Source organism: Pipistrellus kuhlii, unplaced genomic scaffold, assembly GCF_014108245.1.
Source record: "Pipistrellus kuhlii isolate mPipKuh1 unplaced genomic scaffold, mPipKuh1.p scaffold_m20_p_2, whole genome shotgun sequence".
Taxonomy (NCBI): domain Eukaryota; kingdom Metazoa; phylum Chordata; class Mammalia; order Chiroptera; family Vespertilionidae; genus Pipistrellus; species Pipistrellus kuhlii.
Window position 1 is genome coordinate 1,921,084 of NW_023425515.1, and position 24,146 is coordinate 1,945,229.

Consider the following 24,146-nt stretch of genomic DNA (forward strand, 5'->3'; position numbering starts at 1 on the left):
TTTTATCAATCCCCATTTACCAGTACAATCTTAATTCGGCAACTTATCTCACCTCTCTGTGCTCCAGTTATCAGTAAAATTAACAATAGTCCCTATCTCATAAATGACATGAAGATTAAACTGATTAATAAACATAAAGGTTTGATCCCTGGTCAGCGTACATATGGGAAGCAACCAATCGATGTTTCTCTCTCACATTGATGTTTCTCTCTTTCTAAAAAATAAAAACAAAAACATATCTTTGGTCAAAGATTAAAAACAAAACAACATAAAGCATTTAGAAAAACATCATGATATGCAGAAAATCTTGGAAAATGTTGTTAGCTGCTATTATTACTCACCACATTCCTTTCAATCAGCCCTACCCTTTTCTGTCCTTTTCTCAAACTCTCATCACAACAGTTTATAAATGTGCTTGCCTTTGTTTTCTTAAACCCATCTCCAACAGCAACACAAGAAGTGAAATCTTTAACAGTAATAGTGTTAAGGCCAAATTGCCTGTTGCGTGAGTAAAACTAAATGCACCCAACAAATAGTTAGGCACACATACACATGAATATGAGAAATGGAAAAAAAAAAAAAAAAAAAAAGACTAACGGAGAATGCAGGGAGTGGAGAGAAAACAGCTGGCAAGGTTTCACAGGAAAGAAAAACAATGTATGCTACAAGGAAAGGGCAATAGAATAAATCAGTGACGTTTTCAATTACCTCTCATAAAATCGTCTGGTTTTTCTTTTGTTTTGTCATCATCTGAATCCACATCAGTTTCAGACACGTGATCTGAGAAACAGTGGGACGCAGCCACAGGTTCACAATTCAAATTTCCTAACGGTAGGTTTGTTTCCACTTTGTGACATCTTCCATCTCCTCTATCTTCCTCAGATTCAGAGTCCTCTGAATCAGTGAAGACCTTTGCTTTTTTAAGGAAGGTGGCATTCTTGCGAGTTGTGTTGTATTTCCTAACAGGGTATTTCCTTGGTTCAGAATCTGCTTCCTCCTCTTCCCCTGAGACACTTCCTGCCGTAAGTTTCTGCCCAGATGTTGATGGGTCATTAGTTCTGTTATGTCCATGATCTGAACCGTGACTTTCCTCAGAAGACTCTATTTTAAGTTTTGTCTTAGAAGTTGCTGCAGTATGGGACTTGTAACCATTAGCATGCCAATTTTTCCGGACTTCCTGCAAGTCACCTTCTGACTCTGAATCTCCATTTTCAGATTCATTGACAGTATTCTGGGCAGCATGAGAACTGGACCCTGGTGATGGTTGATTTTCCTCCTCCTCTTCGGTTTCTGACTTCAAGCTCTGATCATCTTCAGAGTTATATAACAACTTTTTTCTAGCCACAGCAGAAGCATTGCGGTGAGGCAGCTTACGGCCAGAAGAGACATTTTCAGAGCTAGAATTCTCCTCTATGTCACTCATTAGCTTTATCTTATTGGCAGCCACAGCGGCACACTTTCTGAGCACTTTCCGGTTATTTCCAGCTCGGGCCTTTAAACTTTCACCGGTTTCCAATGAATTGTTATCGGAGTCACTTAAATAGACTCTCTTTCGAGTGGCTTTTCTGCCACATCCATTTTCTAAAGAAACTGGACCTAGAAATAAAGTAACAATAAGATTAGAAAGGTCTTCCTTATTTCAACATTTTTTAAATGACTTCACTATTTTAGTACTGATGTTCCTTATATTTTACTGCCAAAACAGATTTCCTTTCTAAATCTAAAAGACTTAAAAGGTTGCAACAGAATAGACACCACAAAAATATACTCACACATACATGGTCAATTAATTTATGAAAAGAGAGACAAAGATACACATCAGGAAAGGAGATACTCTTCAATAAATGGTATTGGGAAAACTGAACAGTACATGCAAAAGAATGAAACTAGACTACTCTCCTAAACCACACCCCAAAATTAACTCAAAATAGATTTAAGATTTGAATGTAAGACTAAAACATAAAACTCCTAGAGAGCAGTGCCCAGGGTGATTCAGTTGGATGGAGTGGCATCCGGTGCACCAAAAGGTTGCGGGTTCAATCCTGTTCAGGGTGTGTATGGCAGGCAACCATCAATGAATCTCTCTCACATCAATGTACCTGTCTCCCTCCTCCCTCCTCCTTTATACCCTCCCTTCTCTCTCTCCCTAAAATCAGTAAAACACATCCTCAGGACAGGCTTAAAACTTTAAAAAAAAAATTTATTGATTCCAGTCAAGGGCACATGCCCTGGTTTCGGGCTCAACCCCAGTAGGGGGCATGCAGGAGGCAGCCAATCAATCATCATTGATGTTTCTATCTCTCCCCCTCCCCTTTCCTCTCCGAAATCAATAATTTTTTTAAAAGAATCAATGAATGCAAAAGTAAGTGGCACAACAAATCGATGTTCCTCTCTCTCTAAAACCAATCAATAATTTTTTTTTTTTTAAAGAGAAAATTGCTAAGAGAGTACATCTTAAAAGTCCTCATCTCAAGAAAACGAGAAAAAAATCTGTGACTATATATGGTGATGGATGGTAACTACAGACTTATGGTCATTTCACAATGTATACGATTATCAAGTCATTATCGTGAACACTTGAAACTAATATCATGCCGTATGTCAACTACCCCCCAATTTTCAAAAAGTCGGAAGGCCATTTAATGCAGATACATTAAATCCATAGACCATTCAGTGTCTAGCTTTGGAACCTCATGATACACGTTGCTCCAGAGCACCCGCGCCTCTCACCAGGTCTTCTCTGCGCAGCGCGGGTTCTGGTCACTCGGACTCGGACACTTGTGGCCAGCCTCCTGCGCAAGGACGGCTCCCGGGCTCTTGCACTCCCTGTGCTCTCCTCGGAACTCTCAGACGCCGAGGACGAGGAAGAGGTGCCTAAGGAATCTTCCATTTCACTTTCTAAGAAAAATAAAGCACCAACAGTTCATTACACGTATTCTCTTACCTTTACACATATAAGTAGTTACTTCATAACAAAAGACTTAAAGCAGATTCCTAAAATACTAGTACTTAAGAGTATATTTTTAAAAGTTGTTCGGAAAAAAAAACAACCAGCTGATAAAATTTTGGTATTAAAAGGTACATAATCAAAAATAAATAAATAAATAAATAAATAAATAAATAAATAAATAAATAAAAATTTTAAAAAAGGTACATAATCAGCATTTTGAATCAAGTTTGTTCTCTTATTTCTGAAAGTAGCATATTATTCCTGCTTTTGGATTCAGAAAGTAGTGTATATGCTGAATAAACAAACTTGCATTTAAAAACTTAATTAGCCCCCATCTACTTCTTCTGTTATGAAACTATCGGGTCTAGTAATAATTAATGTCGTTTTTAAACATTCGTTTAAAATCTTGCTTGGCATTGACTTGTATTGACATAACCTTCAAACATGTGGTATCTACAGAACGTGTGAAGTGCAATTAACAAGTTTTGCTTGAAAAAGTTTGTGTTTGGTTTGGTTTTTGTTGCAAAACTAGGGCTAAGAAGATGGCGGATGAAGAGCATATTCGGCACTGCATGCTTTACGAGTTCCAATTAGGAAGAAAAGCAAGTGAGGCTGCAAAAAACATCTGTAGTGCTCTTGGTCAAGATGCAGTTAGCGCCAGAAAATGCCAGCGTTGGTTTGAGAAATTTCACGAGGGAAATTTTTCGTTAGATGACAAGAGTGGTCGAGGCCGTGTGACCAATTTTGATCAAGAAGCTCTTCAAGATCTTTTGGTGCAAAATCCTCAAATTACCCAACAAGAGCTTGCGACAACTTTAAATTGTTCATAAAAAACAATTTCCAATCAATTGCGTGCACTTGGCAAAGTCCAAAAGTTTGGAAAATGGGTTCCTCATGAGTTGACCGACAACAACCGTAATCAAAGAGTCACAATTTGCAGTTCGCTCCTCTTTCGTCAAAACCGTTTGCCGTTTTTAGAGCAAATTGTTACCGGAGATGAACAATGGGTGCTATATGTTAATTTGAAAAGGCGGCCTCAATGGTTGAACAAAAATGAGACTCCAAAGCCCACGCCAAAACCTGACTTCCATGCGAAAAAAGTGATGTTGTGTGTTTGGTGGAATTTTAAAGGAATTCTTCATTATGAACTTTTACCATCTACCCAAACCATTACAAGTACAGTGTATAATGCCCAATTGGAAAGGTTAGCCCAAGCTTTAAGAGAAAAAGAACCCGCGCTGATTAATCGGAAGAGCGTAATTCTTCACCACGATAACGCACGACCGCATACTACAAGAATCACTGCTGAAAAACTGCGCCAGTTGGAATGGGAAGTTCTCCCTCAACCTGCATATTCTCCTGATATTGCCCCTTCCGATTACCATTTGTTTCGTTCTTTGCAAAACTTTCTTCTTGGAAAAAAATTTAATAATGAAGAATGCCTCAAAAATGCATTGACTGAATTTTTTGCATCAAAATCACAAGAATTTTACAACAGAGGGATTAAAATGCTTCCTGAGCATTGGGCACAAGTAGTAGAAAACAATGGCAACTATATTGTTGATTAAATTTTGTTATATTGTTTAAATAAATTCGATTTAAAAAAGTATTAGAAAACGACATTAATTATTACTAGACCTAATAGCAGCATTATACACCTGAGCACTAGCAGTTGAATAACTTAACATTCACTTCTCACCAGATAACGGAGAACCATTTGTGAGAGTGACGGGTCTACTGCTTGTCATTCTTCCTGAGGATGCTGTTGAATCGGAAGAGTCCCCAGAAGAGTCACCCGAAGAGACGCTGGCCCTGGTCTTGTGGCTTGCAGAATAAGCGGCCTGACTTGAGGTAGACTGGGTAGGAGAACCTACCAACTCAGAAATTACTCTTGTCTGTGATTTTAAACGCTTCTGCTTGGTATTTCTGGTTAAACATATGAACAAAAGAAACAGCATTTAACAAAACAAACACTTAAATAAAAGTATATTATTAATTTAATCTGAGAATAATTTTAGATCAAAATATTAAAATATCCGTTATTGACATCTTATTCTGGCACTACTCTAAACTTGATATTGTTTTATTATAAGTTGGAGTAATGAACAAATGACCCAAGTAACAGTTACAGAAAATCACATTGAATATTTCAGGTTCTTGGGATTAAATGCTTGGGGAGAAACATTTATGTAATGTAGGCATTTTTCACATTATAAATCTGAGTCTCAATATGACCCAACTTTCCCTCTAGTTTCCAGCATCCCCCCCCCCCCCCCCCCAAAAAAGAATCTTTTGCATAATAAAATTAAAGACATTATCACAACCTGAAATTTTACAAAGTTGCATAGAAAGCTGGCAATAACCAATTTACCTGGCACTTTTGTTAGCCTGACTGGCACGGTTACACTTTTGCTGTCTCCTGAATCTCTGGCTTCTTCGAAGTTTTTCATTGAATTTTTGACTAATTTTAAAATCAGAAGAGATTTTCTTCATTTTTTCTTCAAATAAGGCAGACAACCTCAAGGTCATACTGTAAATCTGCAAGAACATAAAAGCAAAACTAGAACCACAAAATATCTTTTAAAAAATGACAATGTAATCATTGAGGCTACTTGTAATGTTTTGTATTACTGTTACAGATAATGGCTCTGACTATTTCCCACCCCTTCCCTTCAATGACATCTACAAGAGTCTGCAAGAAAGAGCAGGTATCTTGGCTTTTCCAATTTTCACATCTACATGTGCAAACCTCTATGTAACCTTTTCTGAAAGTTAAATGGAAGTTTGTTGGTTTTCAAATTGCTACTTAGGCAGCAAAAGAGCAGTGTCTCTACCAGTCTCTACTTGAAATCTGACTGTCGTTGATGACCCGTAGATCTAAAAGAATACCTTGCATCCAGCAGAAAGAGGAAAATATGGCCTAAAATTTTACTACAAATGAAAGATTGTGTCTTAACTATTTTTATAATTAAGTAATGTCAAATCTTGGGAAGAACAGCAATGTGATGTTAAGTACTACTATAAGTAACATTTGGTACAGCTATGTAGTTATAGGAAGTACTCTTTACTTGTCGCAATCATTCCTGAGAATAAGTGCACTAGTCTAATGTTCCAGAGCTAATTAAGAATCACTCTGATGCATGGCTGACAGTGGAGAAACCCTAACATTAAAGAACCTTTAAAAATATGTTTCATATAGCACAGTGGATAGAGCGTCAGCCTGCGGACTGAGAGGTCCGGGTTTGATTCCGGTCAAGGGCATGTACCTTGGTTGCGGGCACATCCCCAATGGGGGGTGTGCAGGAGGCAACTGTTCGATGTCTCTCTCTCATCGATGTTTCTAACTCTATTCCTCTCTTCCTCTCTGTAAAAAATCAATAAAATATATTTACAAAGAAAAAAAAAGTTTCATATATCTACCATATAAATACTAGGGACCCATTACAGAAAGATTCCTGCAAGCGGCTGCCACCCACCCCGCCAGCCACCACCATTGAGGCTGCCTTGGCCACATGCACCATCACTGCCACAGCCTCAACTGCTGTGCTTTCCCCTTTCCCTCCCTCTTCCTTCTATGCTGTCTTCAGTCTTCACTCCTCCCCGCCTTAGTGTATGCAAATTAACCGCCATCTTTGTTGGGTTAATTTGCATATTTGCTCTGATTGGCTGTGGGCGTAGCGAAGGTACAATTAGCATTTTTCTCTTTTATTAGTGTAGATATAGCTGTAAAATTAATATATGTGAAATTTGCAATCCCTAATCTGATTTTTGATATGATCTTTAACAATTATTTTCAATATTTTGTGCATATGGTAAACTTATTCTTTTCATTGAAACCTGAAGTCTAGTATAAATCATCAATTTTAACAAACAGTGTTTGAAAACCCTGATTATCTTATCACCATTTTCATGTTTTCTCATTATTAGCTTTTATGTATAATTCAGAAATACATTGAATTGAAAATAAACATCATTTAACAAAAGTGGGTGCTAAAATTATCAGCTCTTCAATAAGAATGGCATATATAAAAAACCCCAGTTAGCATCACACACAATAGTGAAAGACTGAAAATCTTTCCCTGAGATCAGGAATAAGACAAAGATGCCTGCTTTCACCTCTGCTATTCAACAATGTGCTTTAAGTTCTAGTGAGAGCAATTAGACAAGAAAAAGAAAATTATCATTCAAATTGGAATGGTAGAAGTAAAAGTATCTCAATTCACAGATGATGATTCTATATATAACAATACTAAAACATTCCAGTTATTATCACTAATAAATGAACTCAGCAAAATTATAGGGCACAATAATCACGTACAAGAATCAGTTGTGCCGAGACCAGTTTGGCTCAATGGATAGAGCGTCGGCTTGGGGACTAAAAGGTCCCGGGTTCGATTCCGGTCAAGGGCATGTACCTTGGTTGCGGGCATATCCCCAGTAGGGAGTGTGCAAGAGGCAGCCAATCGATGACTCTCTCTCATCGATGTTTCTAACTCTCTATCTCTCTCCCTTCCTCTCTGTGCAAAATCAATAAAATATATATTTAAAAAAAAAAAAAAAGAATCAGTTGTGTTTCTAATACACCAACAATGAACAATCAGAAAAAGAAATTAAGAAAGCAACTTAATTTCAAATACCATCTAATATAATAAATGGAACAAATTTAACCAAGGAGGTGTTAAGACTTGTCACTAAAGATTACAGACACTACTGAAAGAAATTAGACCTAAATAATTAGAAAGACATCCCCCGTTAAGATATAGGAAGACTTAAAAGTGTCAAGATGTCAATACTGCACAAAGCAATCTATACATTCAATGAAATCTCTATAAAAAATTCAAAGGACTTTTTCAAAATGACAAAAGCCATTCCTCAAGCTCACAAAGAATTGCCAGGGACTGTGAGTAGATGAATCTTGCTAAAGAAAATAGAGGGAGGACTCACACTTCCCGATTTCAATACTTACTACAAAACTACAGTAAACAAAACATTGTGGTACTGATATATAATAGATAGATGGACAAATACATACATACAATGAAATAGAATTGAGTGCAAAAATAAACCCATATATCTATCGCCTAATGATTTTCAAAAATGGTGCCAAGTTATTCTCCTCAATAGATGGTGCTGGGACAAATGTTTCCACCTCACACCGTATGCAAATACTAACTCAATATGATCAACAACTTAAATATATGCTATAACACAAAACTCTTAGAAGAACACATAGGGGTGAACACTGGATTTGGAAATGGATTCTTAAGACATGAAACCAAAAGCACAAAACACACACACACACACAAGAAAAAGATAGACGAGACCTCATCAAAATGAAAACTTTTATACATCAAAGGAAATTGCCAACAAGTGAAAGGACAAACTACAAAATGACAAAAAATATCTGAAAAACATGTATTTGACAAAGATTAATATCTGGAATATATTAACAAATTTCTACAACTCAACAACAAAAATATCCAATTAGAAAATGGGCAAAACACTTTCTCCACAGAAGATATCAGTGGCCAATAACAATAAGCATGTAAAGAGATGTTCAAATTAGTGTATTGACTATATTCTGTAATCTTGATGCTCTGGCATTGGGAAACTTGATCCTGGAAAGATTGCCCCTCACATGGCTAGCTAATTCCTTGAGATAGCAAATAATTTTCTTACAAACAAACATGCCTCTGATACACACAAAACAATCCAGAGTTCATCTATCTTTTTTTAAAATATATATATATATATATATTTTTCTTTTACAGAAAGGAAGGGGTTGAGTTAGAAACATTGATGAGAGAATCATCGATCAGCTGCCTCCTGCACACCCCCCACCAGGGATGTCCCCACATCCAAGGTACATGCCCTTAACCGGAATCGAACCTGGGACCTTTCAGTCTGCAGGTTGACGCTCTATCCACTGAGCCAAACTGGTCTTGGCATATCTCTATCTTTTTTATAAAACTCTCACATATATTCCATTCCCATCCTAAATCACACCAGGAACCAGACACACACCTGGAGACCACCCCTGTAGGCCAAAGCTATGGGAAATATTCAAGCTAGCCAATCCGAAACTTGACTTTGCACCCAGCTTTGCCTTCCTGCGAAAAGCCCAGGACTACAGGCTTTGTGCTATAGTCCTTTCCCGGCCTCCACCTACTGACCAAAGATGGAGCATCCCCCTTGGGCCTGCATGGTGAGGCGTGCCTCATTTCTAGGAATCTGTTAGTATAAACTTCTTCCTTCATGGCAGTCATCTCCAGATATGCTTCTTACCATACCTGATTAAAATAAATCTCAGGTACAATTTGTAATAAGTAATAAGAGAAATGCCAATCAAAACCATGAGAGTAATACTTCACACTCACTAGAATGGCTACAATTTAAAAAAAAAAAAAAAAAAACATTGGCAAGGATCTGGAGAAATTAGAATCCTCATACTTGGCTGAGAAAATATAAAAAGATGCAGACATCATGGAATACAGTCTAGTGGTTCCTAGAAAAGCTAAACATACAATTAACCTATGAGCCAGCAATTCCACTCTTACATACCCAAGGAAATTGAGCGCAAGAACTCTAACCGATACTTGTACCTACCAGTACTGCAATGTTCAGTGCAGCATTAATCACAACTGCCACAAAAAAACCCAGAAATAACTCAAGTGTCTATCAAGAGATAAACAAATAAACAAAATATCATATACCCAATCCTGTTCATAAAGCTGCAGGACAGACAGACATTATTGTGGTGAGGCAGCAAGAGCAGATACTTGGGCAGGGGCAGCAGCTCTATTCTCAACAGCAGCCTGGCTCTACTCACTCATCTTTGTGTTCCAACCTCTCCCAGCCAGCAGAAATTATCATCTATACAGATAACGCTCTTCTCTTCTTATAAACCACTTTAAATTACCTTTGATCTTTTGTTTGGTGTATATGCTTTTGCATTGCTAAATATCAACCGGATGTCTTTGCAAAATTCCAAGGGGCTGTCATAATTTTCCGCTTCTAAAGTCTCCCTTACAGTTCCAAAATCCATTGGAGTATCTATAATATCTCGATAGTCCTAGGTTTTAAAAACATTAATTAGTTCAAAATTTCATTCCTGCTTATAGAAATATAAGTGCATCAGATCTCTAAAATATTAAAAACTAGAAGCCTGGTACACGAAATTTGTGCACTCAGGGGGATGTCCCTTAGCCCAACCCATGCCCTCTCAGTCTGAGAGTCCTCAGGGGATGTCCAACTGATGGCTTAGGCCCACTCTCCATGTGAATCAGACCTAAGCTGGCAGTTGGACATCCTTAGCACTGCCATGGAGGTGGGAACAGCACCCGCCACCACCACTGAGCTCGCCAGCAGTGGGCCCGGTTCAGGGCTTCAGGCAGAGTGGCACTCCCGCTGTGGGAGCACACTGACCACCAGGGGGAAGCTCCTGCATTGAGCATCTGCCCCTGGTGGCCAGTGCGCATAATAGCAACTGGTCATTCCACTGTTTGGTCGATTTGCATATTACCCTTTTAATATAGAGGATTATAGAAGAGGAAAAAATTAGAAGGAGCTTAAGAATCATTGATAATAAAAAAACAAACAAACAAAAAAAAACCATGACCCAGTCATAAAGATAAGGTAAGAAATAACCAAGATGTATTATACCTGGTAGCAGGACATAGACTGGTATTTTTTTTTTTCCCAAATTGTAAGAGAAAGTTACAAAGGTAGTAGAAGTAAGCCAGCTGGACCGCAGGCTCACAAAACAAGTTACAGATGCAGAAGGGCCCTTGGAGCTTAGGAGAGGGAAACGCAAAGGTATACACCTGGTGGGAGAAGAGGGGTCGGGAAAGGAAGAGCCAGCTTCGGACTGGTTTTTATTTCCTGCTTTACGTTTTTGTAAATTCCAAGCTTTCTACAGTAAGTTTGTGCTTTGTTATCTGATTTTTTTTTCTTAAGGTCATTTTCCATTCCTTTATTACTAGAGTGAAAACAGACACTTTTTATACCATTTATAGTTTTCCTGGAGCTGGGACTACTTAGATAATAGATACCATGTAGAATCCTCCCATTATTATGTAACTGTCTAAATGGTAAGAGAAAAGGTTAACATGAAGCTAGACATCTTACTCTTTAGGAGTTTAATTTAAATACCTCTACATCGATCTCCTCTACACAAAATAAGAAAAGCCCCAAACATTCAAAAAAATGGCAACTTACTGGATATTCAACCAAATCAACAGGTTGTCTAAATGGCTCAGAATCTTCACATTGAAAAATTAAGTTCACTAGTTCCTTACACTGTTTCTTCCAGTTGCTTTCAACATAGCTGGTGGCTTTGCTGCTCCTTTTTTTCCAATCGTGGCCCTAAAACATATCCACAAATTGAAAGTATTTTCAGTGTTGGAAAGGTGACACTATAATACCATATTTGACTTTCTACTTGGAAAAAAATCCACTTTTCTGTAAAAATCCAATGTCACATCTAGAAACATGTTACTCTAAAAACATTTTTTGATCCAGCACTGATCTCCCACATCTAGAAAATGTTTTCACAGAATGTGAAATACCACACTGGGTGATGTGGTAGGAAGAATCAGAATAATGACTCAAAGACGTCTGCATCCTAATCCCAAGAACCCAGGACTATGTCACTCTATATGGCAGCTATGACTAAAGGCATGCTCTTGAGATGGGGAGATGGTCCTGGATTATCTGGTTGTGCCCAATGTAATCAATCACAAGGCTCCTTACAACTGGGAGGCAGAGGGTTAAAGTCAGACTGGAAGATGTTATGCTGCTGACCTGAAGGTGGAAGAAGGGGGCCAGGAGCCTCTAGAAGCTGGAAAATGTGAAGAAACACATTCTACCCTAAAGTTCCCAGAAGAAACACAGCCATGCTGACACCCTGATTCTAGCCCAGTGAAACCATGTCAAACTTCCAATTTACGGAATGTCACATAACATTTTTATTGTTTAAGCCACCAGATTTATAATTTGCTAGAGCAGCCATAGCAAACACATTATAGACAGGTACTAAAAGCTTAGGAGAATTTTATGAAAATTACAAATCAGATGACATAAATTCAAGTCTAACTTTTCAATATTATCTGGGGCAAGCATATTGTGAAAATTTTTATTAAAAGCTTAAGTTTAAACAGTATTTGGATGAAATTTAAAATGTTAACATTTTTTAACATTCCTGGATTAAACCTTGACTTTTAACTAACATATTACATTAAAACTTTAAGAGTTCTGCTGGTGATACTACAATTCTAACTACCCAATATCCAAAACTTATTTCCATACATCCTCCAACTAATCCTCATTTTTTTAAAAAAGGTTGTCACCAATTTTTCCCTTCAAATGTCTCTTCTTCCCTTCCTTTCCATTCCAAGCAAACACTATCCTAAACTAGATTCCCATCCTTTACTCCCAGATTCTTATTGTAATAAACTCACTTTCTTTACTACCTATCTGCATATCCCTCAAAATACATTTGACTATTTGACAGTGCAGTTTATTCTCTACTTTAAATGAAAACCTTGGTTTCCAGTATCTCCATCATTTGCTCCCAAAAACAACCAGACACAGCCTTTTGCTTATTCTAGCATGAACACTCTACACCACTCAGACCTGTGCACAGCCTGCCCACACGCCACACTTTCCTACTTTTGTCAGCTTGGATTGCAATAGCCCTACTTTTTGACTGTTTTAACTCCATCTCATTCTGAGAAAATAGTTCAAATAACCACCCAGCTTTCATGATTATGCTCCTTTCTCTTACAAAATATTCCATCTCTATATCAATGTAACTTTTCAAAGACAACACCTAAGACTTTTGGTTGATTTTAAACAAAGAATAGGTAAACAATGAAGATCAATTAGGCAGATTAACTTACTCTTCTTCTTCCAGAAGATGTTTTAGGGAGATCACTATCAACCTAGAAACAAAAATCAGAATACCTTAAGTGTTAACATTCTTATTAAAAATGCAAATAATTTTAATTTTAAAAGTATATAAAAGACAAGGTTATAACTTGTTAACAAAATTTCAAAAGACAGACTATACTAGATAATCTTTGTGGCACACAGATTCCAACAAACCAACTATTCTAAATACTCTACACATTCCCTAAGAACATGCACTGATTCCAAAATATAGCTATAAAAAGCAGCTTTCAGTTTGTGTTTTATTTCTATGCAGAAACGCCATAAAGAGTCTCCTACAGCCGGGACCGGTTTGGCTCAATGGATAGAGCGTCGGCTTGGGGACTGAAGGGTCCCGGGTTCGATTCAGGTCAAGGGCATGTACCTTGGTTGCGGGCATATCCCCAGTAGTGGGTGTGCAAGAGGCAGCTGATCGATAACTCTCTCTCATCGATGTTTCTAACTCTCTCTCTCTCTCTCTCCCTTCCTCTCTGTATAAAATCAATAAAATATATTAAAAAAAATTTTGTGTCTCCTACAATTTGGTCTGTCCACATTTTCTTATTCCCTAAACCTGTACCCATTTTTATTCCAATATAAATTAGCATGCGAATCAGTGGACTAAAGTTTGTGTAGAAATTAAGCCATGTTGGTGGGGTTTTTTTACACCATATTGCTTTTAAAGACTATCTTCCCTGCAACCAGGTCCAACAGCCTGATTCTCAAATAGGGCAGCATCAGTGCTACTTGCCTCACTGACACTTCAAGACAATCCCGAGGGAAGGACTCTAGGGTACTTGAGCATGGTAATGCTCATGAATTCTCAACTACAATTAAGTCCATGCTCAGATATTGATTGGTTTTACAAAAAAAAAAAATTTCCAAGGTACTTCTTTAATGTATCTTCCTCTAGCGAAAATTTGTTCACTTAGACATATTTTGTTTGGTATATTGATAATCAATTATTGGCTAAAACAAATTATGTCACTATCTAGATAATAAAAAATGTTTTTTATCAAGTGCCCTATTTTCATAGTAAATTGGAATATAGCAAGAATTGGTATAGTTAACATATTATACTTCACTCATTCTTTCAAGTTACCATTTGGAATGAACAAAAATCATTGTAAAATTGACAAACTTCATACCAAAGCCTTGGCATTTTGCTCATCATTTTCAGAAGTGTTAGAAAGTTCTGAGATATCTGTACAGTCTTGATTCCTAAAAAACAATTTTTCATGTTTTTAACAGTATGCAGATGTTGTTATTGTTGCCAAAGATTCAAACTATAGGTTAGATATAAACAATTGCTCAACTAAGCATACCTAATTTCAAGCAGAGAAATACCAGGTTTTTACTCTATCCTCTGTGGAAACAACTATCTTAGAATATGAAAAGTAAGGGTTTTTGTTTTTTTTTCCAGTTAAGTATACACAAAAATTAAGCTGGTAATTAAGGAATAACGTATATATGACCTCAGTTAATGAATACACAGATAAATTTTTCTAAGTATCATCACTAGTAATAATCATAGGATGAGTAACAGGAAAATGGCTGATTTGAGATAAAAGAGAATAGAAGAAAAAAAGGAAGTAAAACTTAAAACAAATTATATTTTAACCTCACTGTAAACAGAACAAATCCTAAAGCAGTGATATCCAGGCATAAAGGAGAAGGAAATGATATGCGATCTTCCTGGAGAAAGACAGAAGTATGTTCTGGGAAAGAGGTAATAAGTCCAAGTCCTCCCAAAAAAGTGACATAGACTGCAACTGTTGCTACATATTGAAAATGATGGCATTACTTATAAATTATCTTCTCTAACACAGTATTGTTCTACAGGATTTTTATAACTAGGGAGGAAAGGCATATAGGATCAAATTGCAAAACTAATTTTAAAGGCTGAATCGTTTGTCCGAAGTCACACAGAATATTCACTAGAAGACATTAAGCTAGACCTTGGATCTTGATTTCCAGGTCAGTTTTCATTGCACTATTCCAATTCTGATTTCCCAAGGCAGGAAATTATGTAGAATATCCACACATATACAAACAATCTCACAGGACACAGATTTAATCCAAAGATTAAAACTCAATCTAATCATGAGGAAACACCATACAAACCCAAATTAAGAATCAGTAACAAAGTAATTGTCTAATACTTACAAAAAATGATGAGGTCATGAAAGGAAGACTGAGGAACAGGTTAAAGAAAATGAAGAAATTGAAAACAGTGAGCATGATGGGGATTCTGGATAGGATCCTGATACAGAAAAAGGGCATTGATATAAAAACTAAAAACCCAATTAATGCCCCACCCCCCGTGGTCGGCAAACTGCGGATCGCGAGCCACATGCAGCTCTTTGGCCCCTTGAGTGTGGCTCTTCCACAAAATACCACTGCCTGGGCGAGTCTATTTTGAGGAAGTGGTGTTCGAAGTTTAAAAAATTTGGCTCTCCAAAGAAATCTCAATCTGTACTGTTGATATTTGATTCTGTTGGCTAATGTGTTTGCCGACCACTGGCCTAGCCGGTATGGCTGAGTGGATAAAGCATCAGCCTGTGGACTGAAGAGTCCTAGATTCCTATCAAGGAGGGGGGGCCTCTAGGAGGCAGCCAATCAATGATTCTCTCTCATCATTGATGTTTCTCTCTCTCTCTCTCTCTCTCTCTCTCTCTCTCTCTCTCCTCCCCCCCCTCCCTTCCTTTATTGATTCCTCTCTGAAATCAATAAAAATATATTTTAAATAAACACAATTAAGTGTTACATCTACAGTCAATAGCACTGTTCAAGACTAGCTCCTTAGCATTTCATCAGACACCACAAATAGGTAAAATAAAAATGTTCCCTAAATGGATAGGGATACATATATGTGGCAAATGTCTGTAGTTTAAATTATTTCAAAATGTTAAAAAGTAGAAAAATTTGGATTAATTTCTCATTCCTGTACAGAAATTACAATCACAGTATGTATGTACAGTATTGTCACTTAAAGTAACACATTAAAAGGTTATCAAATTCAGAGAGCAAAAATTAAGCACTGGATTGCTACAAGAACACAATATGCAAAGTCACTCACTTGTCCACATCTATAAGATGAAGTCACTTACTTGATAAATTTTAGAAGTTGGTCAGTTATCTTCTTAGCTGATCTTGCAATTACACTCTCAGGTTCATTAAATGTCCTGGCATTGTGTTCTATATATCTGACTTCCCAGACCAATGCAGACAGCCTCCTTCAAAATAAAAAGGCAATTTATATTTTAAAAATAAAAAGACAGAAACCAAGTAAAAACATCCAGCATGTCAAGCCAGCATGATATTAATTAAAACAAAGGTGCAATTCAATTCCCGGTGGGGGGGGTCATATGGGAGGCAGTAGATTTGATGATTTCCTCTCATCACTGATGTTTCTCTCTCTCCCTCCCTCTCCCTTCCTCTCTGAAATAAATTTAAAAAAAATTTTAGAATGTGCAAAGTAACAATGAATAACCTTCTCATGCTATCACCTTGATCATAGTCATAAGCAATTATACTGAAGATAAACTGCAGAGAATACATTTAAGGACCAAAAGTCTTAACAGATCAGTTAATCACATCCAGAAAACCAACAGAGCAATGGTCCCTTTTCACAATGCCTCTGGGGACATTTGAAGAGACTCAATGAAGAAAATGTGCTCAACATCATCAATCCTAAAAGTCAATCTCACTGTAAAGTAACAAAGGGGTTTCTGATCAAATGCACATTTCCATGTTTGACTACAGAGCTAAATTATACCAACAATGTGAACTCAAGAAATCAGGGTGTGTGTGTGTTTTTTTTTTATGTTTTTACTGATTTCGAGAGAGAGGAAGGGAGAGGGAGAGATAGTGACATAAATGATGAGAGAAGTTCCTTGATCGGTTGCTTCCTGCACGCCCCCTAACATGGACTGAACCTGCAATCCTGACCTGGAATTGAACCAGTGACCTCTTGGTGCTCTGAGCCACCACTGAGCCACATGGGCCAGGGCTTATAAAATTTTTCAAAATAGTTGAATTATAAAAAATAAAATACCATTGACGGCTTTAAAAAAAAAAATCACTGAGAATAGGAAATTTTATAGGGCTCTAGAAGCCAGAGATAAAACACACATGGCTTTAGGATATTAATCTTTCAAAGGCCAAAGTCCACTCAACTAAATTAAATTGTATTTTTAAATGAAATGAAATATAGGAATGTTAAAGATACAAATAAAAGGTTTAACTTCTCCCTGCTGGCTAGCTCAGTTGGTTCGGCTAGCTCAGTTGGTTCGTGTTGTAGATACACCAAGGCTATAGGGTTTGCTCCCCAGTCAGGGCAATCAGGGCACATGCAGGAAGCAATTGATGATGCATAAATAAGCGGAATGCAAACTGATATTCTCTCTCTTTTAAAAAAAATATATTTTATTGATTTTTATAAAAAGGAAGGGAGAGAGATAGAGTTAGAAACATCGATAAGAGAAAAACATCCATCAGCTGTCTCCTGCACACCCCCTACTGGGCATGTGCCCACAACCAAGGTACATGCCATTGCCCAGAATCGAACCTGGGACCTTTCAGTCGGCAGGCTGATGCTCTATACACTGAACCAAACCGGTTTCGGTTTCTCTCTCAAAAAGAAAGAAAGAAAGAAAGAAAAAAAGACTACATAATATAATCTGTAAGAAAAACTACTTAAGGAATGAAATCTGGTAATTTTTCTCATGCAGGTTCTAATCATACTTTCCCACAGGCACCTAACACAATGTCTTACGGATCAAGAAATTATGATAATAAAAGAAGAAAATGAAACAAAAAGTGTTAGTTCCCATTCCACCACTGTCACCATCAACTACCATTACCTCATTTACTCTAGTTCGTACAACCAAATATCTTTTCAAACTATTTTTAAAATAGGTTTCTACTAACCTGTAAAATCGATTAACAAGTCTCATTCGAATTGTGTAAAGATCAGTAGGGTAAGCCACTACAGTACAGTACTTCGGGTACGAACACAGATCAACTGGACCTGCAAAAGCTGCTGCTATATCTGTCAGGGCAGACAGAAGAGTTTTTATTAATAAATTCCTAACCCCTAAGTGATAAAATGCACTAAAGCTACATTTAATACTGCAAGCTTAACCAAAAGGTAATAAGTAAGAATTATAGTAATAAACACAACCACAATTATGGTACCTTTTTAAATACTTGTGTGGAAAAGCTTGAACATGAAATTTTTCATACTAAAAAAACTTACCGAGATTCAAAAGTTGATCTATGCCACTAATAATTCGTTCACATTCTTCATCCCTCGATTTCTGACCCCATTCACCATCTTGTGGTTTGTAGAGCAATTTCTCTAGCTCATCTGAAGTAACAGAAATACTAGCTCCTAATTCTTCAGGTGGATCAACTATGGATTCCATTAAAAAAGAACAGAAAGAGTAAAACAAAACAAAAAACAAATATACACTATATTTAAATTCAATGCAAAGGTCTATAAACAAGACACTAATTACAAAGGACAAAGTAGTTACTTAATAGAAAACTGGCAGACACCACCTCAATCAAATGATTAAAATTAACAGGATAAATTGGTATCATGTGCCTCCCAATATCATGCATGAAAAACACATTTCTCTGACACTCTTGTCCCGAATGCAAACCCTGGATTTAATTGTGGAAAACAAAACAAAACAAAACAAACCACAGAAGACAAACCCCAACTGAGGGAAATTCTACAAAGTAATTGGCCAGTACTCTTCACAAGTGTCATGGACATAAAGAATGAAAAGACACAGGGACCCCAGACTAAAAGAGATTAAGATGGCACAGCAATGAAATCCAAAATATGAAAGGACATTAGGACAACAATCGAATTTGAAGGCCTATGGATTAGAATTGTATCAATGATAACTTCCTGATTGATAGCTGCACTATAAATTATTTAAGATGTTAACATTTGAGAAAACTGGGTATTCATAAATTCAATGTACTATTCTTGTAACATTCTTTAAGTCTCAAATTACTCCAAAACAAAATTTTGAAAATGCAATAAACCCCAGCCAGCATAGCTCAGTGGTTAAGCATCAATCTATGAACCAGGAAGTCACAGTTCGATTCCCGGTCAGGGAACACGTGTAGGAGGCAGCTGATCAATGATTTTCTCTTACTCTCCCCCTCTCCCTTCCCTTCTGAAATTTAATCAAAATTTTAATTTAATTTAATATAAAGCCCAGCCAATTTGACTCAGTGGCTGAATCACGAGGTCACAGTTCAATTCCCAATCAGGGCACATGCCTGGCTTGCAGGCTCAACAAATCAATAAAAACATATTTGGTGGGGGGGGAAGGGGGACACTGGTTGGAGTCTGGGTTAGAATGACTTGGGTTAGAATCCAACTCCTACCCTTTCTACAATAGATGTGCATATGACAAACAAATTACTGCAAACTCTCTGAATCTTATTTCATCTGTAACAGAGCATCAACCTCAGAGCAAGATTAGATTAAATGACATGCCCAAAGTTCTTTGAACAGAGTAAGACCTCAAAAATGCTGGTTTTCCCTTATCTATTACATGCTTTCTACATTGAAAAATTATTTGTAAGATACTAAGTGCAAATGAAATCTAACAAAGGGAGATCACTGGTGACTTTCAAGGGTGTAGTTATTAGAAATACATTTTTGAGGGGGGAAATTTCTCATTTCCATAAAAATCCTCATTTCCACAGTAAACCACCATGGTTGATGGAGCCATACCAGAGTAAACACAAAAAAGGGGCTGGTCCCGAAGGCAGACACAGGACACTCATGGAGAGAGATTTCATGTCTCAAAAAATGGTGGGGGTGAAAGAGGACAGACGTTTTTGTTTGTTTTTACACTGAATAAACACTGATAGAAAAGGAAAGCTTGAGACTGAAGAAACAGGAGGCAAAAGACATAGAACACATCCCCCTGTCAAAAGTCTGCAAGAGGGAAATAACTGAGTAGATAAAATGTTTAAGACACATGAAAGCTGTTTTAAGGTACAGGAGGTAAACTCAAACTCAGGAGAAAGGAAAGGGAACCAGCACTGGCAGGGAATGACCAGGGTTCAGTGTCAGGCCCCACAGAAGTAGCAGCAGCAGTGGCCAGCGAGCACTGAAGGGAGAGCTGGTCCACAGCAGGCACTGCCCTTCTCTCTAAGGAAAGGAAGAGGCCACACAGACAGACGGCTGAGGTGAAGTGAAGACGGAAGTCAAGTTCGAGCTCCCCTCTGAAGGAAGACAGGATAACGGGAGAATGAGGACAAGGACAGGAGCCCACAGGAAGGAGTTCGGCAGAGCTTAATCTTACATGAGAATGTCAGTGGGCCCCTAAGACACAGGCAGCGTCCAGCTGGAAACACTGGATAAGAAATGATGAACCAGATTCACATAATTCTGCTGACTTCTTTTAGCAAAGTTCACAGTTACCATAATCATTTGAAAACATGTCTCAAAGAATATAATTCACTCTATGTGCATTAGTAAGAGAACAAACTTAAAAATATAAAGATAAAATACTTCATCATTTAACAATGACATACCATTATCAGGAATTGGTTCCATATCCCATGGGCTGAGCTTTTCAATTTCAGTATTGTCCCACCTGGTAACACCCAAAGAAAAGTCTGTTAACCTTTCCTAAATTCACCTGGTGGCTAATAAGTGGTATCCACTACAAGAGTAAACAGGAAGATAGAAAATGTAAAAATTAACTGCACTGTAGCAGTAAAAGCTTAAATACTAACAGTAAAAATGTTTAGAAGGACACATGGTAAGAAATGTGTGAAAGTGTATGGCAGGTTCAAGGTAAACCAGAAATCTTGTGTGGCCTGAGCCAGGTCAGTGAAGAAAAACACTGCCGGAAGGTCTTCAATGTGACACTTCAGAATGTGGACCTTATTCCGCAGCCCATGGGAAGGCAGAAAAGGTATTTTTAACAAAGGAAATGACATAATATGTGTCCCTGGACTATGATCCTGCAGTGTCAGGATCAAGGTGGAGAAAATATTAGGAAGCTACAGAAAAGGTCTCAGGAAAACAAGCAGAGACAAAACTCCCAGGGTTACTAGCTAAAGAGACATTGGAGAGGTGAGACTGATATGACAGTTTAAAACTGGGTGTGTGTGTGTGTGTGTGTGTGTGTGTGTGTGTGTGTAAACCTGAAATGCATTACTTGTTCACACAACAGCCCACTACAGTGAACAAGTGTTTATGGATGACTGACTTTCATGTGCATACAGACCTGACAATGTAACACTGGAAATGGCTATCGGGGTACTGCGGCTGATAGGGCTCCTGACTGAGCACCGTTCCAAACCACCAGGCGTCGTCAATGATAGAACGGAACCTGTCACCTAGAAGAGATAGGACCCAGTCTGAGACACCAGTTTGCAATACTGACATTTTTTTATTTATGAAATGTCACAAGATAAAGATTTCAGTAAAGATAATGTAATCAAAGCATTTTTAATGTTAGAATTAGCCACCCATCCCCACCTCCCAGTAATCCTCAGGAATAAAATAGATGTAAAAAAGATTACACTCAGCAATTTACTGAAGGTACATACCATACAACATAATAGGCTAAAATGATTTATGACTAGGTTCCATTGTTTAGTTAATCCCAGCACCCACTCCAAAATAAGTTACATTCACATGAAGAACAAAGCTTAACAAAATTAAAAAACCTTTTATAATAATGTATACTATCAATAAACACTTGTGTAGCAAGTATCCTATCCTATATACTAACAGGGTAATATGCAAAATGGTGGAATGACTGGTTGTTATGATGCGTACTGACCACCAAGGGGCAGACGTTCAACACAGGAGCTGCCCCCTGGTGGTCAGTGTGCTCCCACAGGGGGAGCCTGCTCAGCCAGAAGCTGGGCTCATGGCTGGAAAGCACAGTGCAGTAGCGAAGATGGGAGCCTCTCCTGCGTCTGCAGCAGCACTAAGGATGTCCGAATGCCTAAGGATGTCCGACTGCAGGCCTAGGCCCACTCCGCGTGGACATTAGTTGGACATTCCCTGAGGGCTCCCAGACTGCAAAAGGGTGCAGGCCTGGCTGAGGGACCGCCTCTGTTCACGAACGTTGTGCACCAGGCCTCTAGTAGTAAATACATACTTATAAATTATTTCCTAGTTGTAATTTCAGTTTTGTCCTGGGAGGAGGTGAGTATAACTTCCACCTACTCTGCTGCCATCTTGGATCTCCATTAGGAATTTTGAAATAAACCTTTTTGGGCTATTCATGAGAGTAAACTTCTGCTAAAGTTCTCAACATAGTTTAAATAGAAACAAGCAAAATCCTCTAATGCCACTGCTCAAACTTCAGGAGAATAGGTTAAGATATGATAGGGAAGCAAAAATGAATTAATTAGTACAGAATATTAGCTATAATAATTTCTCAGCCACAAAAATAAAACAAAACCCTCTAAATTTTAAGAGGCAATTAGGAATCCATCTCTACAGTTTAGCTGTAAAAATGAAGTTTAAAAACATTTTTGAAAAGACATGTTGGCAGAAAAAAATAAGAGCTTCTCACTGACACATCATGGAGGTTGAAAAAATATTAACAGATAAGATACTTTAAGCTCTTTGGGACTTGGCTGTATGACTAGCTGTCTCTTATTGTGTATGTGTGGCTAGATGTTTTTCTTCAAAAAAATTTCCTTTACCTCTAGTCCTAAAATAATGTTGATTACTTGTCTGACATTACTGGTAAAAATAGCTTATTAAGAACAGCAACACTCTGACAATCTTTTGTTTCAGTACAGATGACTTAAAATTTATCTGAAAAGTGTCTGTTTATAGTATCTGAGGTCTTAACATCATTTATGAATGTGTACACCAAAAGACACAGCCTGGGTAAAACTTAATATTTCTAGTAAGAGACCAAAACTAATAGCAGAAAAAGCTATTCTAAGTGACTAATGTCAATATGAGCGTCCCAAGATAACACTGCATAATAAAAAGTAATACTCTCTGTACACCTATAAAACAGGCATTACAATTGGTCACAGATATTACTGGCCTAATTATCATCATCAATTATGTCCTGAAGAGATTAATGATCCACACAAATTAAGGACCCAAGCAAGTAAGCCCATCAGCTCACCTTCAATTGCCACCATAAAAACCACATATAAGTTAGTGCCCATGCTGACATGATTTTATTTTTTCTGTCCACCCATATACCCCATGATTATAAAGCATAAGTGTAACATAAGCTTTTTATTTTTTAAAGAAATGGTTTCTTCAAATCAGCCTATTTAAGTCTGACTTGACATGACATCCGAGGTAGAATATTCTGTATGCCAGACATTACTTTGCATTATTTTTCAACTTTCTTATTATTTTACATATGGTAATTTTGTGAATTAACCAGGGCCATATTAAATATAATTAGAAATAATGCAGTATGGGGAAGTCTGAAAGGAAATAAAGTGTCTACACAATGAGAAATATCCCTTCAAAACATCACATATCATAATGTTGTTTGCTAAAAAGTAGTAGTAAGCACCAAACCCCTAAGCAAAATAAACTTATGTCACTTATATTTTTTTCCAGAATTTATAAGTTTGCATCCACCAATCAAAGGATATATAAAATGCAATTAAGGATAGACTTACAAGACTGCCAATTCCTCTGTCTTGCTTCATCATAAAATTGACGCAACACAAGAAAGTCAATAACATCTGGCATATCATGATATCTAAACAAAAATAAGATTATTACACTCCTTGGGTAGCAGGCTATAGTCTAGAGCACATGTGTCAAACACAAGGCCCGTGGGCCAAATCCGTCCCGCCAGGCCTTGCAATGTGGCCCACACCGCGCTGTCATCACTGCACTCCGCTGCATTTCCATCACAATGACAGTTTATGACTGTTCAGTAAACCATTCGGCTCGCGATTTAGGCTGGATTTTAGATTTTGGCCTCTTCTCTGATTGAGTTCAACACCCCTAGTCTAGAGCAACACTGTCCAAAATAAATACAATGGGAACCGCATATGTAATTTTTAAACTTCAACTAGCCTTATTAAAAAATAAAAAGAAACCACATTCCCAGTGCTGAATGGCCACATGTAGCTAATGGCTACCATTCACAAGTTCATAAAATTACTTTTACTTCTAGAGAGTTCCCATCTATCAGAACTTACACCCAAATGTTAGGCTGTCCACAGTGCTCTACTGTTTACCCTGCAGCTAATGGAAAGAGTATGCTAACCAGAA

The 24,146-nt window shown here is 37.6% G+C and overlaps 1 protein-coding gene across 9 annotated transcripts in view; it reads right to left on the reverse strand.

Moving 5' to 3' along the window:
• The window catches only part of BRWD1 (bromodomain and WD repeat domain containing 1), an 88,193-nt gene that overhangs the window by 10,925 nt on the left and 53,122 nt on the right, over positions 1-24,146 (reverse strand). For 6 of the 9 annotated variants that reach the window (XM_045585244.1, XM_045585245.1, XM_045585242.1 and 3 more), the window contains 14 exons: positions 23,543-23,625; positions 21,151-21,262; positions 20,450-20,511; positions 18,138-18,293; positions 17,810-17,930; positions 15,988-16,113; positions 14,026-14,098; positions 12,850-12,891; positions 11,168-11,314; positions 9,870-10,022; positions 5,322-5,488; positions 4,650-4,876; positions 2,731-2,898; positions 709-1,596 (listed from right to left, as the gene is read on the reverse strand). In XM_045585244.1, the coding sequence (XP_045441200.1) occupies positions 709-1,596; positions 2,731-2,898; positions 4,650-4,876; positions 5,322-5,488; positions 9,870-10,022; positions 11,168-11,314; positions 12,850-12,891; positions 14,026-14,098; positions 15,988-16,113; positions 17,810-17,930; positions 18,138-18,293; positions 20,450-20,511; positions 21,151-21,262; positions 23,543-23,625 (2,525 nt within the window). The remainder of the gene's footprint in view (positions 1-708; positions 1,597-2,730; positions 2,899-4,649; positions 4,877-5,321; positions 5,489-9,869; positions 10,023-11,167; positions 11,315-12,849; positions 12,892-14,025; positions 14,099-15,987; positions 16,114-17,809; positions 17,931-18,137; positions 18,294-20,449; positions 20,512-21,150; positions 21,263-23,542; positions 23,626-24,146) is intronic. The other 3 variants (XM_045585247.1, XM_045585246.1, XM_045585248.1) reach the window with 3 other exon arrangements.